General features: G+C 43.5%; 1 protein-coding gene across 5 annotated transcripts in view; it reads right to left on the minus strand.

The window, feature by feature from the left end:
- Positions 1-5,762: 5,762 nt before the first annotated feature.
- NCK2 (NCK adaptor protein 2) overlaps positions 5,763-16,434 on the minus strand; it is a 149,969-nt gene continuing 139,297 nt past the window's right edge. For all 5 annotated transcript variants that reach the window (XM_055328101.1, XM_055328099.1, XM_055328096.1 and 2 more), the window contains one exon: positions 5,763-7,181. In XM_055328101.1, coding sequence (XP_055184076.1) covers positions 6,987-7,181 — 195 coding nt within the window. In that variant the 3' untranslated portion in view covers positions 5,763-6,986. The remainder of the gene's footprint in view (positions 7,182-16,434) is intronic.

A 16,434-nucleotide genomic window follows, 5' to 3' on the forward strand; every position in this document is an offset into this window, starting at 1 on the left:
AGACAGATAAGAAAATAAGAAACAACAGTTCTACCGAATGAGACCCTGACTCAATTTCAGACACCATATGACCTTTTTCAGACAGGGAGACACAAGAGCCTGAGAAACACAGGTTTCCTTCTGTGGTTTACATGTGCAAACTCAGGATAAATCAAAATACCACTGGGTCTTAGAATATACTCTTTATAGCTAACGTTTGATTACGTCAAGGCTTCCTTCTAGTGTTTTAAGATGGTTTGTTTTAATTCTTATTAAACTAGAAAGAAGGATGTTATTTCCCCTTATAGGGTCTCTTTTTCTGTTGTTAATCAACCAACAAATATTTGTTAAGCATCTACTATGTATACGGAGCATAGTATTAAGCACTTTGAGAAGAATTTTTAGGTTGAACTGTATGAAATTGCCACTATTCAGTCAGTTATGACCTGGAAAAAGAGGCAGTTTCACGTGGTTCAACCTAAACTGAGTTGTTGATAGTCTGAGGGGAGAGAAAAAGATACGGATGCCAGAGAGGTTGGCCAGCAACAGCCAGCACAACAACAACCAGGAAAACCACTATGGCCCCAGACCCGGATAAATGCTGTAGGTCTCCTGGAGGGGAGGCAACAGGGTAGAGGGAATGGGGGAAGGGGCTGAAACAGTGGGGTCTGATGGACAGAGGAAGTTACTCATTTACCAAAATGGCCTCCTGACAGGTGAGCGGACTCAGGGAGACACGCGTGCCTGGGTTCCGTGTGGAGTTAGGAGCAGTGGTGAGGAAGCACTGAGGAGCTGAGGCTGGAAGGGGAGTGGGAGTATGTCAGCAGTCTAGTCTGGATTTCATCATCTCCGTTGGACAGGAGGGAGCTGCTGAACACTTGGGTGCTAAGATGGAAGCAGAGGTTCAGGAAGAGAGATGGTTGAGTGATGACATTAGGTGAAGACAGTGGGCAGAAGTTGCCATTTAGTATAGCAGGTGCTGTGAGAAAATAGACCAAATTCTTGGTGGTTGAGAATAGCACGTGGTGTACTAGGGGCAGATGACGACCTCACAGAGGAAGCAGATGCTGTGGGGTTGAGTGAGGTGGGGCTACACCAGAAGGGCAGGAACAAGAGATATCGGTGAGGAGGGGATGTTCCTATCATGGATGAAGTAAAACTGGCTTAACTAAATCCCACAAAGTGACAGAGCTTCATTTAGAATTTTGGAAGAAAAAATTGTGACTTGTGAACCATATCCAGCCAAGCAACCATTCTTTTCCACGGGCAACAGGAAGGCGTTTTTAGACATGAAAGGTTGCAAAGCACATTGTTCTTTTCTCTTAGGTTGATTCATTCAGTGCCATTAAACAAATACTTACTGAGTACCCAGTATGTGCCAAGCAGTGGGCTATTCTGGTTACACTAGGTAGCGAGGCAAATATCCCTGCCCTTGTGGAATTGAATTCTAGCTGTGAGGTCATTCCTTATTACTCTTTACTATTCACACCACTGGAAAGGAACTGCTTGTCTTTGTAGAAATGAATACCGCTGGCATCTGAATCCCATCTGTGACTAGATGGGAGTTCGAGGTAGAAATCCTTTGAATACGGTGCCTCTGTGGTTCTACAAGCTGATGTGGCCTGGAATCTAGGGTTACAGTAGTAGGCTTCGTTTAGAAAATAACTTGGCATATTAATCGATTTCCTCCTTTTCATTAAGATCATTTAACAAGCTGTACAAAGGTTCTAGCTATGTTATAGTATTATGCAAAGCAGTTCACCTTATCTACATGTATAATAATGTCTGACAACTATAATATCATCCTTAAATGGCTGTGTACAAAGTGCAGCTCTGTGCCAGGTTTCTGAGGCCATGAAGGTACCGAGGTCTCAAAACTTTGATGTCACACTGCTGGAGAGGGGCAGGCTTACTTCGAGGACAGATGCCAAAAGGGTTTGATGCCCATGAAGATCAGACCATTGCCTCTTTGGACTTGCAGTTTCCCCAGGCCATGACGTCTTCTTGGAAAGCCAGATGCCCTCATCCATCAGCGGGAGCTAGAGTACAAATCTTGAGTCCTCTGGTTCCTCACTTTGGCTGCAGAACCTGGTCCCCAAGCTGAAGAGTTGGCCCAATGCCCACTCCCTGGGGAGGAGGCCATGCATTTTAAAAATCTGTCAAAGTGAGCTTCTGTACCAGCTGTCAGCCTCATCCATCTTCAGTAATAACTTACTGTCAAGTAACAAGATCCTCCAAGGATACAGTGAGTCTTTCCAGTTAGCTTGCATGGCTAGGAGCTGTGATATGAGAAACCTACATGGAGGTTGAGGCGAAGAAAGATTATTCCTTAAAAAAGGACCACTCTAGTCATTCAAGGTCTGATATTTCTCTCTATATGATCCAAAAAAAGGACGTGCTATAGAAGGTGTGTGTTGTCAATAACGTGAGCACAAGGAGGTGGGAGCAGGTGGTTTTTCCAAAGGTTTCAAGTAGACTAGAACAGTATCCAAAGTGTAGGCCCGAAACCATCTACATCAGAATCTCCACGGAGCATGTTAAAAATGCAGATGCCTGCCCCTTGCTCCCTTCAAATTAGAATCTGATGGTTGAGTAACTGCATGAAAGGACATTTCTGAATGGTTGGAACGATAAGCCCTCTAGGTCTGAGTGAGCTGTATTTAGAACAGCAATGGCCAGTTTCCTCAGAGCAGTGGGGTTACCTTAATGTCGTCTTTAAGGATTGATGTTTGCACTGCCCCTAAATTCATGTTAACATTTAATCCACAATGTGATAGCATTTGGAGGCGAGGTCTTTGGGAGGGAATTAGGTGACGAGAGTGGTACTCTCCTCACAAATGGAACTATCCCCCTTATGAGGCCAGTGAGATAGTTGGCTCTCTCTCTACCATTTGAGGAGACAACATGGTGGGTCAGATGTCTGCAACCCAGAAGAGGGCTCTCGTCAGAATCTGATCACACTGGCGCCCCAATCATGACCTCCAGTCTCCAGAACTGTGAAAAATAAATCTGTTGTTTATGAGACATTTGGTTTATAGCATTTTGTTATAGCAGCTTGAGCTAAGACAGGAGGCAGAGGTTTTCTGGACATTGGTTGGCCTATGCAACATTTGCCCAGTACTCAATGGCTCTTACTTACGTTGTCGGCTCAGGCTAAGAAACAGAAGAAACGTGGAGGGTGTTCTGTCCTGCTCCCCCCCCCCCCGCCCCCCACTCCTGCTAAGAAGACAAAGATTTTTGCTCCTCAAGGGAGGATTTTTTTTTTTTTTTAGGGATGCAAATTTGTCAACTACCTGAGGTAAGAATGTAAGGGGAGTATGGTGCTCAGTATGGTCAAGTATGGTTTGGGGCCTGGGGCTTCTAATGAAAGATAGGTCACATATTTAGAATGAGGAGTTTCTTGGAACACACGTCCTTGCATACTTGAAGAGTCTAAGTTCTAAAAAGTGGGGCTGGGTTGGCACGGACATCTCCGGTCCAGACCACATGGAGCCAGACCTCTGCAGTGAAGAGGAAGCCTGTGGCTGGTGGGGGCATCAGAGTTCCAACAGATGAGGAAACATGTTAAGTAGATTATGTGACATCCAGTTGGCCTGACCAGCACCGATTAGCATTGTGTAGCATGCCCTACAAAGTTGGTCAAGTGCTCCACCCCAGAGAATCCTCATAAAGTCCCATGAATCTCAAAAATGGCGATGAGCCCCGTTTGCCTGTAGACAAATACACTCCGAGAAGCTGGCTAATTCTCTTGAAGGGACAGAGCTAATGAGGATAACCAGGCGCTCCTACCACACTTGGCTTTGGCAGCAGCTCCCAAGTCTGGAAGAGGGATACTGCTTCGGGGCGGGGGAGGGGGGGTGACAGCACCCCTGAAAGGTGTCAGGCCTGAAAGTACACAAATGGTAATTACATGAATGACACACCTATGGCTGAGTTCTAGTGAGAAAGTGGCCAAGATGAGACCTGTATTTACTGAAAAGTTTTATTTCAGAAGAATACTTTCAAGCTTTTCTATGCTCTCATAGTTTTAAACTTTGGTCTAAAATTAATTTGGCATTCTGGTATCGGGTGGTGGAAACGGTAGAAAAGGAGTTTATAAACCACTTCACATATAGAAACCAAAGACAAAATTGTACTGGCACCGAAAATACTTTGTTTGGAAATGTCAGAGTTTCAGTAGACCTAAAGAGTCTAATTATAATTTAAGACTATAATTTGTGATGCACTTTGGGAGAAAACATGGCCAGTTTTAGCTCCTGAGAAACATGATTTAATAGCATCTGGTACACGTCACGTGTGCGGGCTTGGTAGTTCAGGGTCGTAACTCAGCAGGGCTGTTTCTGAAAAATGAAGGCACATTTAATGCAAACAAATGAGCAGAGTCACACAACTATAAAATGACTGACCTTTATTGTCCTTTGCTATCTGTGCAGGGTCAAGGGAATGGCAAGACGAGATCTGCCCAGGAAATCTCGGACACGTAGGAAGGTTATGGCAGAAGGGCCACCTGGACGGAGCGTCTGCGGTCCACACTCCAAACCCCGTGGGACCCTGCCTTGACTGCCTTCCCTACTGTCAAGAGGCTCACACTGGGGGCTGTCAATTCACCCTCCACTGGATGCTGTAACTTTTATAAATACGAATCCTGATCTGCCCCACACAGCTGGAGGACTTCCCATGGTGGTTTGGGACAAGATCGGGAATGACGGTCAGTTTTAACTATAATCCTTAGAGAAGTTGCTGAAGCCAAAATTGTGTCCTTTAATCACTTGTTTCCTTCTTAATTGCTACGTGTAAATCCAAGTCTTTCAGCTATCCAGACACTCATTATTTAGAGGGATTCTAACATGAAGTCAAAATGGAACACACAATAGTAACAATCTGAAAATGTCCAAAGGCCTTGTAATTTCGAGGGAGAAGGTATAGATGTGCTTTGTCTAAAGTAATGATCCACGTCACTCACCTGGATATATAGTCTGATGTAACTGGGTATCCCAAGTCCAGGTACCAGGCCCCAGACTTCTAATTTGTATCAAAGGCAACAAAGAGATACCATGAACTCAGAGAGAACCAGAATGGTAGGTTAAGTGCAAACAATCACCAAATATCTTCTTTCTCCTGGAGGCCCCTGTGGGCTGGTGCTGGGAGGGGGTGGCACCAAAGTCGGCTCTCTGGGTTCACAGCCCGGCCCTACCACGCACGTACCAGCCACATGAACTTGTGCATTTATTTTGTGCATTTTCTCCATCTATATAAGGGGCATGAGAGCAGGACCACCTCACAGGGTTGTGATGAGGAGTAAGTGAGCACGCTGTGTCAGGCATACGTGGCGCACTAAATATACATTCCCTGTCACGGGCCCACGAACCACAAATCCTGTGATGTGACTTCGTTTCCAGTGCCTGGCATGTTGCCACTGTTTGAGGTTCACTTACCAATCGAGCAAATGAAAGTTAGGACATAGGTGAAGAGAGAAAAGCTGGTGCTGAGCAGTGTGACTGACAAAAGTTTAGTACAACACTTTTGAACAAATAATGTCCAAAGAGTAATGTTACGACCAAGCTTGAGATTCTGCTTTCTCTTGGAGTTTCACTAATTAAAATTTATTATTTCAGCATACAAAATACGTGGTGGTAGAAAAAGAAAACACGCAAATAATAAATTTGTTAAACTCCTCTCTAAAAATTGTTTCCCCGTAGGCACTGAATGTCCAGTAAACGCTAGAGCAATTAGTCTCCCGTAAGGGAGTCTGAGTTTTACCAAAGATAAATACACACACAGTCTTGTCATAATACTTTTTTTTTTATTACAATATCCAAAAAACTGAGTATGCAAGTTTAGGAGGTCTCAAGACCCCTTCTTCAGTTGTAGGAATGTGCCATCTCAAGACTGTAATATTTAAACTATAAAGAAGTTCAAATGTAAAGAAAAAAGAAAATGCAGTTTCTTCATAAACATTCTGTGTGTCTCTTGCTACCAATCACAATATTCTCTTGTAAACCCTGAAAAATTCCCTGTAAAGCAAATAATATATATAATATATATATTATATATGTATAATATAATATATATATATATATATATATGGTGTGGCTGCGTGTGTGTGTGTAAAGTGTACGGTAGCTCCCCTTCCCCAAAGATCAGCTGTTTTCCTTAATCATCTGTATTAGTGTCAACAAATGGCTACGGATACATATTACTTTGAGAATTAAATACATAATTGTGAAATTTAAACAAGCCAAAGGGCGAGAGGAAAAAGCACTATGCGGATGGCACATCTGGGGGTAAATGACCACAACGTCTGTCTTTCTGAGTCACGGGTCTCGCTTCTGCAGACTGACTTTCAAGGAAATCCTTTTATTGCAAGCATAGCCCCGAAGGCACTGGACTTTCCCCACTACTCTCTCATCTGGTGGTTCTGGTATTGCTACCAGCAGGCGCGTCCACTCCCTGGACAGTCTGGGAGCCAGGTGAGGGCAGAGGGCACAGAGCGCGGCTGCCAGGCCCAGGGCCGGGGGCCTCTGCAGAGCTCCCGCCCCCGCTTTCTGAGCTGTCCTGGAGTTCTTAGTTGACCACGGCAGCCGCAGTGCGTTCAAGCTGTGCCCGGTGTGTCTTTTTAACCTTTTTAACGAGGGGTTGTGTCTGCACGAACCATGTGAACAGGCTAAGGCTGTTCTCAGCGGAGCAGGAATGAAGTGAACCAACCTCCCCTCTTCCACCTGCCGTTCTCTAAGCCCGGGCGGGAGTGGGGGGCGGGCCGGAAAGTGGGTGTCAGGGCCCGGCCAGGCAAAGGGGAGGCGCGCGGCAAACAGACCGCCCCGACGCACAGGTCAACGAGGCAAAGGAAGCCAAGGACCGACGAGGCGCCGGTCGCAGCGAGGCCGCTGCAGGAGGGCCCGGGCCCAGCTGAGCGCGGCTTCCTCCTGGATCGCGGATCGCGGATCGTGGCTCCGGCTCCGGGGAGCGAGTGTGGCACCGAGGCCCGCAGGCGGCAGGGGCCGGGGCCGTCACTGCAGCGCTCGGACGAGGTAGAGCTTCTCCCCGTGCTCACTGGTGAAGATGGGCGCCTTTTTGTAGTGTTCCACCAACTCGTCCATGGTGTGAAACCGCCGCTGCCCGATGCAGTAGACATTGTCCACGAGCTGCACCTTGAAATGTTTGTTCTTCCCTGATGCTTTCAGAGACACGGAGAAGTCACTGGGCTGGGGAGGAGAGAGAACACGAGTCAGCAGGGCCGTGCGCAGGGCACGCGGGGAAGTGCACGGACGTGCACACTCGCCCGAGGCCGCCCCAGGTTCCGCGTGTCCTGCATCCAAGAAAAATTGCCCCTTGCTTAGGACAGCTTCTGTGCCCCATGTATCTTAGTTATTCGAACACTGGGGACTCCACGGCATGTAGGATACTGGTGTTAACCTGATGCTGAAGAAACTTAAATTTTTAAATTTCCCAACCTACTCCGGATCAACTGGTAGTTTTAAAAAAGTGATTTGCATATAGGCAGCAGCTAGAAATTTCCCTTGTTCTATTAGAAATGAAGCCATCAAAAATTTCCTAACTCTAAGCTATTTAAAAATAAATACTTTAAGAGCAGTTGAAAACTCTGGCTGCATGTTAAACATGGTTTGAAATATCCCAGGGGGGCAGCTGTACCATGGTTTAAGCACAGATTCTGTTGAGAAGTGTCTGAATTTGTGATTACGTCCATGCCTACTTCTATTTGAATAAACTTTAATATCATTATTTTTATTAAAATTGGTCCTGCTCCTTCTGAGGCACTGACAAGCCAGCAGAGTTGATGCGGAGGTGAAAGGAGGCTGGCCCCACTCAGTGGCTCCAGAAGAAAAGCCAACCTCACGCCGTGGCTCTTCAGGGTGTGCCACCAGGCCCCTGCCTGACAGATCTAATCAATGAGACAGAAAGTGTGTCCCACCTCCAGTTCCATTCTCACTCCTGTTCCTGTTGTTCTTTGAACCATCTTGTCTCTCACCTTGGGTGACCATTCCTGCAAGGCTCAGCTGAAAGGTTTTCCACCTGAAGAAGCCACCTCATCCTCTCTTTCAATCAAGATAAGTTCTTCCCCTCCCTGGCTTGCCATATTGCAGGGGGCTAACAGCTTCCAGTGGCAGGAGCAGAGTGTAGTCTAGTAACTGCTCTGTAATAAATACTTTACACGTATGTCCTATCCCTTCACTATGCATTAGGCCAGCCAGACCACATCCTCTCCACTGCTATATTCCACAGACAGCCGTACAAATGGTGGGAGCCCACTACAGTTCTTAACTGAATTCCTAAAGCAGGTTCAGCACTTCTCAACATCCAGCAACTTCCTGCTGCTGAGGACCCATCCAGCTTTGCGTCCTGCCCATGGGTACAAAATTAACAAGGATTTCAGCCACTGTCTATAGGCTGACTTTACAAACATTTAATCCAAAGTGTGCAAATCTCACAAAACAAGTAAAAATTCCATAAAACCAATGACATCCCAGGGAAATGGGTATCTGAGGACATTTAACTCTGTAAAAGCACGGTGGGGCTCACCCACCAGTCATTGCTGCCATGCAAGAATCAAGAGACAACTGTATTCAGTTTGTATTTATGTATCCCTCTGTCCCAAACAGACCAAAGAGAAACAAATCTTTGAGGGAAAAGCCTCCATCTTATATCCAGACTAACCCCAGGACCTGATGCCCTGGAGGAGACCCTGGAAGCACTGGTGGGATGAACTTTTGGGGGGACACAGAAAGATTGATCTCTGATTCAACCTCAGGCTACGTATGATTTTCAGAATCATGGCCACAAGAGGGTCAAGGGGTGGGGAGGAGGACATGGAACTTAAAAATTATTTCCTCCACTAGACTTCTCAGAAACACATCATCACAAACCCTCATGTCACAGATGACCTGCCCTAATAACATAATGTTCTAAACAGCACAAAACATCATTCTGGGTAATTTTAAGTAATCATGTGACTGCTCAATTCTCAAATCATGACTGTTTTCACAGGACTGAACAAGATGGATATAACCTAACCTTGGGATCCTCCATATTATTATCCAAGTTGGTTGCTGTGCATGGCTCTGAAAAAAGAACCAGGTTAAACAGGTACTGCCTGACAGGTCCTCCACACAGAAGCAAGGCCTGGAGCACTGGCATCACTGTTGCTGTCACAACAGTTACTGGTCCTAGTGCATGAGGACGCCTCAACCATGTGTAATCGTACATAGAAGTTATGAACACTCAACTCTCTCCTGAGGGCTTCAGGTTTTCCTTAAAACAGTGTTTAGTTTCAAGCTTCTATTACATTTTATAAATATATAAGTTCTGTGCTAGAAGCTTGTGCCTTTTAGATAAAGACAGAAGGCGATCTGATCTCACTGTTCTAGTTTAGCACAAGCCAGGCACTGTGCTAGTTTTATAGAGACTTTAATCAATTCACAGATTAAGCAGCATCATAGTGGAGGTAGTATGCGAGTCAGGGTAAGTACATGATATACCCAATTTTAATTAAGCCAAATGATCAAAAGATGACTTTCTGAACAGGGAAATGTGCTTTTAATTTAAGCTCCTTAATTTAACATCATGGTGCACCATGTATATTTGTGTGTTACACTACACCGATGCAGTGAAGGTAATTTTTAATTTCATGGGCTCTTAAGCAGAAACCTTAAAAGTTAAGGATGTAGAACGAACCAAATTTATGTCAAGCAGGAATGCTGAATGCTTGGGGAATTCTCGATTCATCCTGAGTAGATTTTCCAATCTATATACTAAAATGTGGATACGTGTTATCACTAACAAGTACTAAGTGAAGCCTGAAGATGAGCTAGACCAGTGGTTCTCAAGATGTGCTCCCAAGACCAGTACCAGCAGCAGCATCACCTGGGAACTCGTCAGAAAAAGTAAATTCTCAGGCCTCGCCCCAGACCTGATGAATTAGAAACTCTAGAGTAGGGCCCAGCCATCTGTGTTTTAACCCCGACCATCTGTGTTTCATTGAGCCATCCAGGGGATGCTGATAAAGTCTGAGAACAGAAACGAAACCTGGGCCAACTACCAGCAGTGTTTTCAAATGTTCAGAGTCATGAGAAAAAGATACAAACATGACTGATGGGCTAAGTAGCCCCTTGGAGAGAGCTCTGCGGCCACCCTCACTTCCAGGTGTGGATGCCTTTCGGATTCTGTCCTAAGGAATCTGGCCCTGTTTGACGTTCCCCTGTGGAACTGCCTCAATGAACAGCTAGGATGCTGGTGGACAGAATCTCTTTGCCTCCCTTAAATTGGGCCAGTTCCCTGGGTCTGACAGAGATGGAGCAGCTCCAGACCCAAAACAACTCTGCCTCCAGAGAAAGAGCATGAGCCAGGGGAAGATGCTTTGGGGAGGCGATGCCACCAGCCTTACCCACATCTTGTCCATTTTCTGACTTAAGGGAGTCGGATGAAAAAGAACCATTCCACACTCCCCTCGACTAGTAGCAGTGTGCTGATACTATGACTGCACTCTAACTTGAAGCTGGTCAAAGAACCTTAACGGGGTTTTGTTTGAATACCTACACTGAGAAAGAGGACCCGAAGAGACTCCAGCCCCCCCTTCTCTCTCCACACAGGTTTTTGTTTTAGAGTGTTACTGACCTGAAGACACAGGCCCATGTGAGGTAGTTAATAAGCTTTCCATGCTGGGGCCCAGAGCTGAAGTCTGTTGAGTGTCCTTCACTAGGAGGCCAATATGCCACAGTGATTCTAAGGTGGAAAGTGTGCTGGCCTGGGGGACTCTTCATGGTTGGTGGGGGTCCAAGCCAGTACTGTTTTTGCATCACAAAGAAGTTGAAGATGGCATTCTTTTTTTTTTTTTTAAAGATTTTATTTATTTATTTATTCATGAGAGAGAGAGAGAGAGAGAGGAGAGAGAGAGGCAGAGACACAGACAGAGGGAGAAGCAAGTCCCCCGACGTGGGACTTGATCCCAGGACTCCAGGATCATGCCCTGGGCCGAAGGCAGGCACTAAACCTCCTAGCCACCCAGGGATCCCCGAAGATGGCATTCTTAAGAACTCTGCAATTTCATTGCAGGGATGTGCCCTAGAGGAGCATGCACATGTGTCCTAGGGTACAGGTTTAGGAATGTCCAAGCATTATTTATAATGACACTGAAGTGCAAACATTCTTCACATCCACCAACAGGAAAATGGATAAACAGATGAGGTATATACTTCCTCAAACAATGACACAGATGCATCAACATGGACTAAATAAATCCCACAGAGTATGGACCAAAATAAGGAAGAAAAGAATAGCTACAGCAGGGTACCATTTATAGAATTCAAAAGCAAGCAAAGCTAAAATATACTGTTTAAGGATACACACATAGGCTTAAATAACCAAGAAAATGATTATCATAAAATTAGAGGTAGCAATTACCTTTAGTGGGAGGTGTGGTACAATCAGGAGGCTAATCTGGGAGTGGGCAGTAGCTTCTAGAGTACCGGCAATGTCCTATTTCCTGACCTGGACCTGCTTGAACATGTACTTCTTAATAGACATTTCCTGTGGGGTATATGTCACTATGAAAAATGTTTTAAAGGTGCTAAATTTGAAAATAGGAGACTTGGCTTGGCAATCCACTAGTCATGTGACACTGGCATTTATCACTTCAAATACCTCTTCTACCCTCTTGCTGACCTCTCCTCCTCCTCATCCACTCTTTTGGGACACCACTTGCATGTATGTTAAATCACTTGGGTCCTATAAATCTCAGTTCAGCCTTCTATAACCAAACACCATAAACTGGGCGATTTAAAGACAAATTTACTTCTCACAGTTTTGGAGGTGGGGAAGTCTAGATCAAGTAGCTGGTGGATTTGGTATCTGATGAAGGCCTGCTTCCTGCTTCATAGAGAACAATCTTCTCATGGTGTCTTCAAACAGCAGAAGGGGCAAGAGAGCTCTCCAAGGTCTCTTTTATAATGGCACTAATCCCATTCACGAGGGCTAATCCCATGCACCCACCTAATATGATCACATTGGGTACTGGGCCTCAGCGTGTGAACTGGCCGAGGACGAGGCAAGACATGCATTCAATCCATAGCAAAACTTCTTATGCTCTTTCTGTATTTTCTGTCCTTTTTTGTGTGTATCCTAAAATCTCTAATTCCTCTGGGCTACCTTCCCATTTACTAATCCTTTCTTTAGCTGCATTTAATTTACAGTTAAACCCATCAAGTTCTTTATTTCAGTTACTGTATTTTTTAGTCTTATAATTCTCACTTTTGTTCCTTTATATTGCTTCTAATTCTCTACTCAAATTCATCTGGCTGAATTTCTTGAACCTACTAATCCATATATCTTAAAGACCACATTTACACATTTACAGTCTGGGCTTCTATGAGTCTGTTTCTATTCTCTCCCTCCCCCCCTTTGTTTTTGTTAATTCGGTCTTGTCTTTGGTATTTTAAATTTCAGGTTTGCCTTTGCGTCTAGTATGTAGACTTTGGGGAGTCCATACTAAAGGCCTGGATTTTCTTCTGGGGCCTTGCCTCCTTGGTGGCTCTGACCTCCAATTTTTACCCCCAGTACTGTAGGTTCCTGAAAGACTACTTACTTCTTGGTTGCTTTTGACTGTTTCAAGGTTTCACCAGCTTTTTGAGCTGTTTTTGGCAGAAGTGTTAGTCTATGAGAAATTAGTCCACCATGACCAGAAGTGGAAATTGGTCAGGTAACACTGGACAAGTTGTCATTTGTTCAGACTCCAAGTCTCTATTACAGTTACACTACTGAGAAGCAGGACAGCTGGCTGTATTATGGGCTCTGGAAGCAGGCTTCATGGTTTCATATTCTGGTTCCTTTACTAACTAGTGTTGTGACCTTGAACAGATTTCCTGATGGTTTTCTGTCTCAATTTTCTCAACCACAAAACAGTGATAATTCCTGAAATTGGGAAGAGACTGGAACAGTTTAATGAACTAGAGTAATGTCAGGAGTACAACATTTGGGAAGATATTAAGCAAACACTCATTTAGGGCTTTTCCTTAAATTCCTTTTATGAAACTTTATAAAGATAGCAATCAGCATCTTGTCAATTTTTAAAAAGATTTCTTTTGACTAGAATTTCTTGAGAACACTTAACTTTCCAAACTAACTAGAAGAGGTCTACTTCCTATTGCAGAAGCACCACATTTTGCTCCACTCGTGGTCACAGTGTCATCTCTACTTGTTGACAACTGTCTCTCCTACTAGGCTCCAAGCTCCTTAAGGAAGAGGCTCATTTCTATCTCATTTTTATATATGTAGGAGAAAAGATGTATCTGATATGTAATAAGCGCTTGATAGATGGACACCGAACAATGTGCCACCAAGTGTCTTTGAGGTCTCCTCCTGATTTCCAGCAGAGGGAAAATAAACATTACCAACATGATGTTTGCTACTTGTTTGCTCTTTCTTTAAACAACCAATGGTAAAACTGTGTCTCTTGAACTTTGTCATCTTCTATTGTCGCCTTTCTTTCTATCCAAAAATACTTATTATTTGTCTACTGCTGTGTCACAAATCACCCCTAAATTCAGTGGTTTAACCAACAAACACTTATAATTGCAGGTTCTGTGGTTCAGGAATTTGGGAGTACCTTAAGCCTTGAGTTGAAACCACTCAGCTCCTGTTGGGTTGTAGTCAAGACATCGTCTGAAGTCACAACTAGGGATTCAGGAATTGCTTCCAAGAACCAGGTTTGTTCACATGAACCACTCAGTAGGCCTCTGTTCCTGGTCTTATGGGCCTCTCCACAGGGCTACTGAGTCTTCACAAGCTGGCAGGTGACTCCCTCATGATCAAGTGATCCAAGAGAGAGCAATGCCAGAATGTCTTTCACAATCCAGTCTTGGAAATCACCTAACATCACTTCTACCACATTCTGCTCAATAGAAGTGAGTCATTAAGTGAAGCCTCTCCTGAAGGGGAGGCAGTTGGGCTCTACCCTTTGAGAAGGGCATCAAAGAATTTGCAGACAACTTTTTAAGCTATCACAGTCACCATATTTGTTAAACTTTCTCTGGCTGCTCTAAATCTAACTAGACTAAGTCCTGAAGCTTCTCTTCCATTTTGAAACACCTACTTTCAATTCCTATTGCTGAGCTTCCTCCCACTATCCACATTTTCTTCTCTTTTCTTCTCCAAAGGCTATACTTATTGGTATCATTTCTCTTCACTGAACACTGTGTAACTTTTCAAATTTTCTAACATGAGACCATGACTTCTTGTACTCTCTTTCTCTGTTCCTTAAAGGAATGATTTTTCTATTCTCATAGCTTTTGAACTGGAGATTATGAAGAATTATCAATTGGGATAACCTGTTCATTCTACTCCTCCTTCCCTTTTCTTTCTTTTTTTTTTTCCTCCTTCCCCTTTTAAGGAAGTCATTTTCCAAGTGGAATGGGAGGACAAATAATAGATTGGCAGACAATCAACCTTTCTCAGGGCTTTTACTAATACATCATTTTTTTTTAATACATCATTTTGTTTAGGTTTTAGATCTTCTATTTGAATGTAATCCCTCTAAGTATAAGAACTTGATTTAACCCTGCATGTCCACACTGGGATCAGAGTAGGTGTTCAATGAATGTACTAACTTATGAATCTCCCACTCGGACCGTCTCTTCCATTGTTCATTCCTTTAGGTAATTCTGACATCTTTGCAATTTCTGTTCACAAGTGACACTTTTAAAAGAGAAAATCAAAGAACACCCTCTCTGATAGTATTTCTATAGCTTCACCTACTTGATCCACTGTTATAAATTCTGCTGTAAAGCACCTTTGCATTTTTAAAAACAGATGACTTGGTTAAATATTTCTCTCCTTCCTCAAGATTTAATCATTATCTTCTCATTGATGGGGGAAAATGGATGCCGAGAACAGTCTGTAATGTCCTTTATTTCTTCTTCTATCCCTGATAGCTTAAGTATTAATATGATTATCTTCTAAGCACATGGCTGGGAAGAAATAACAGGAGAGGGTTTGACCTTGCTCCCAGGCACTCCTGATTCTTCAAACTTCTACTTATCTTTCACTTTGAAGAGTAGAAATGTCGTTTGTGTGGTTTGCCCAGCATCCCGGGTAGACTGGATGGATTTCCAGTCTTGCAGGTTTTTGAACATCAACTATTTATGCATATGTATTTTTTCTTTTAAAAACATATTTTATTTAAATTCATTTTGCCAACATATACAATTTATGCATATATTTAACACTCCCTCTACTTCCAAATAGAGGTCACCTTGTTGGTTTCTTGTCAGTAGCTGAATCATTCTTTCCTTTTGTTTGGTAAAATGGATGTCTCTCTTTTTTACTTAAGGAAGGGGCTCTTTGTCTAGAAGTAGTTCCTTTAACCAAAAAAAAAAAAAAAAAAAAAAATCTGAGAACCAATGATCAGAGGCAAATTGTATTCCACTGATCAATACTCTCTCTGTTCTTATCTCAAAAATGCTGCTTCTTGGTTTTATCATTCTTAGATCACCTGCCCTAGTTGTCCAATAGGCCTTCTTTTAATCAAAATTGACTCACTGTCTATACTTAGGCCACTAGCTGTCAGCTGATACTATTCTCTTTGTTTCTACATCAGATCTCTTCACTGGCATTTTCTCTTCTTCTACATATGTGTCTTTGAACTATTTCTTCCACAGGCCTAAAGCCAATTCATATATGACATCATCAAATATTATCATTCTTATTATTTTCTGAAATGAACTTTTTTATGTAACTCACTTGTCAACCACAGAACAGTCCCATCTATTAATCTTCAAATGACAGTGTTTACTGTCCATTTCCAAATTGGTAGGTGCATGTGTGTTTATGCCTCCCTGCCTTCCAAAATGCATTTCCTAAAGTTAAATGTAAATACCTCACAGGCTAGTCTTCAGAATACCTTTTTGCCATGGCATGCCCAGTGCAAATGATCAATAATAAATGATAGTAATTCAATTCAGAATCTTACCATAAAACATGGTGCTGTTCAAAAGGGCTGGAACCAATTTTATATGCCACAGTTCAGTGGTTCCCAAATCTCAATATCTGAATTGCTGGGAGACCTTCCTCACACTGAGGATGCAGAGTGCCACCCCAGAGACTCAGATTCAGCAGGTCTGGGGAGAGGCCTGATAATCTGCATTTCTAGCAAGTTCTGGTGACACTGATGCTTGTCCAACAACCACACTTTGAGAATTACTTCCATGAGGCTAAGGAAAATTTTACATGTGTCTTTTCCCATTTGCTTGCAGAACTAGTTAGATTTGTTTCTGTAATATTTCCAGTGACTATAATCTAGTGGGAACTTTCAAAAAAGGTGAAACAAGGGATGCCTGGGTGGCTCAGTGGTTGAGCATCTGCCTTCGGCTCAGGTTGTGATCCCAGGTCCCGGGATCAAGTGCTGCATTGGGCTTCCCACAGGGAGCCTGCTTCTCCCTCTACCTATGT

The sequence above is a fragment of the Nyctereutes procyonoides genome, unplaced genomic scaffold, assembly GCF_905146905.1.
Source record: "Nyctereutes procyonoides isolate TBG_1078 unplaced genomic scaffold, NYPRO_anot_genome, whole genome shotgun sequence".
Taxonomy (NCBI): Eukaryota; Metazoa; Chordata; class Mammalia; order Carnivora; family Canidae; genus Nyctereutes; species Nyctereutes procyonoides.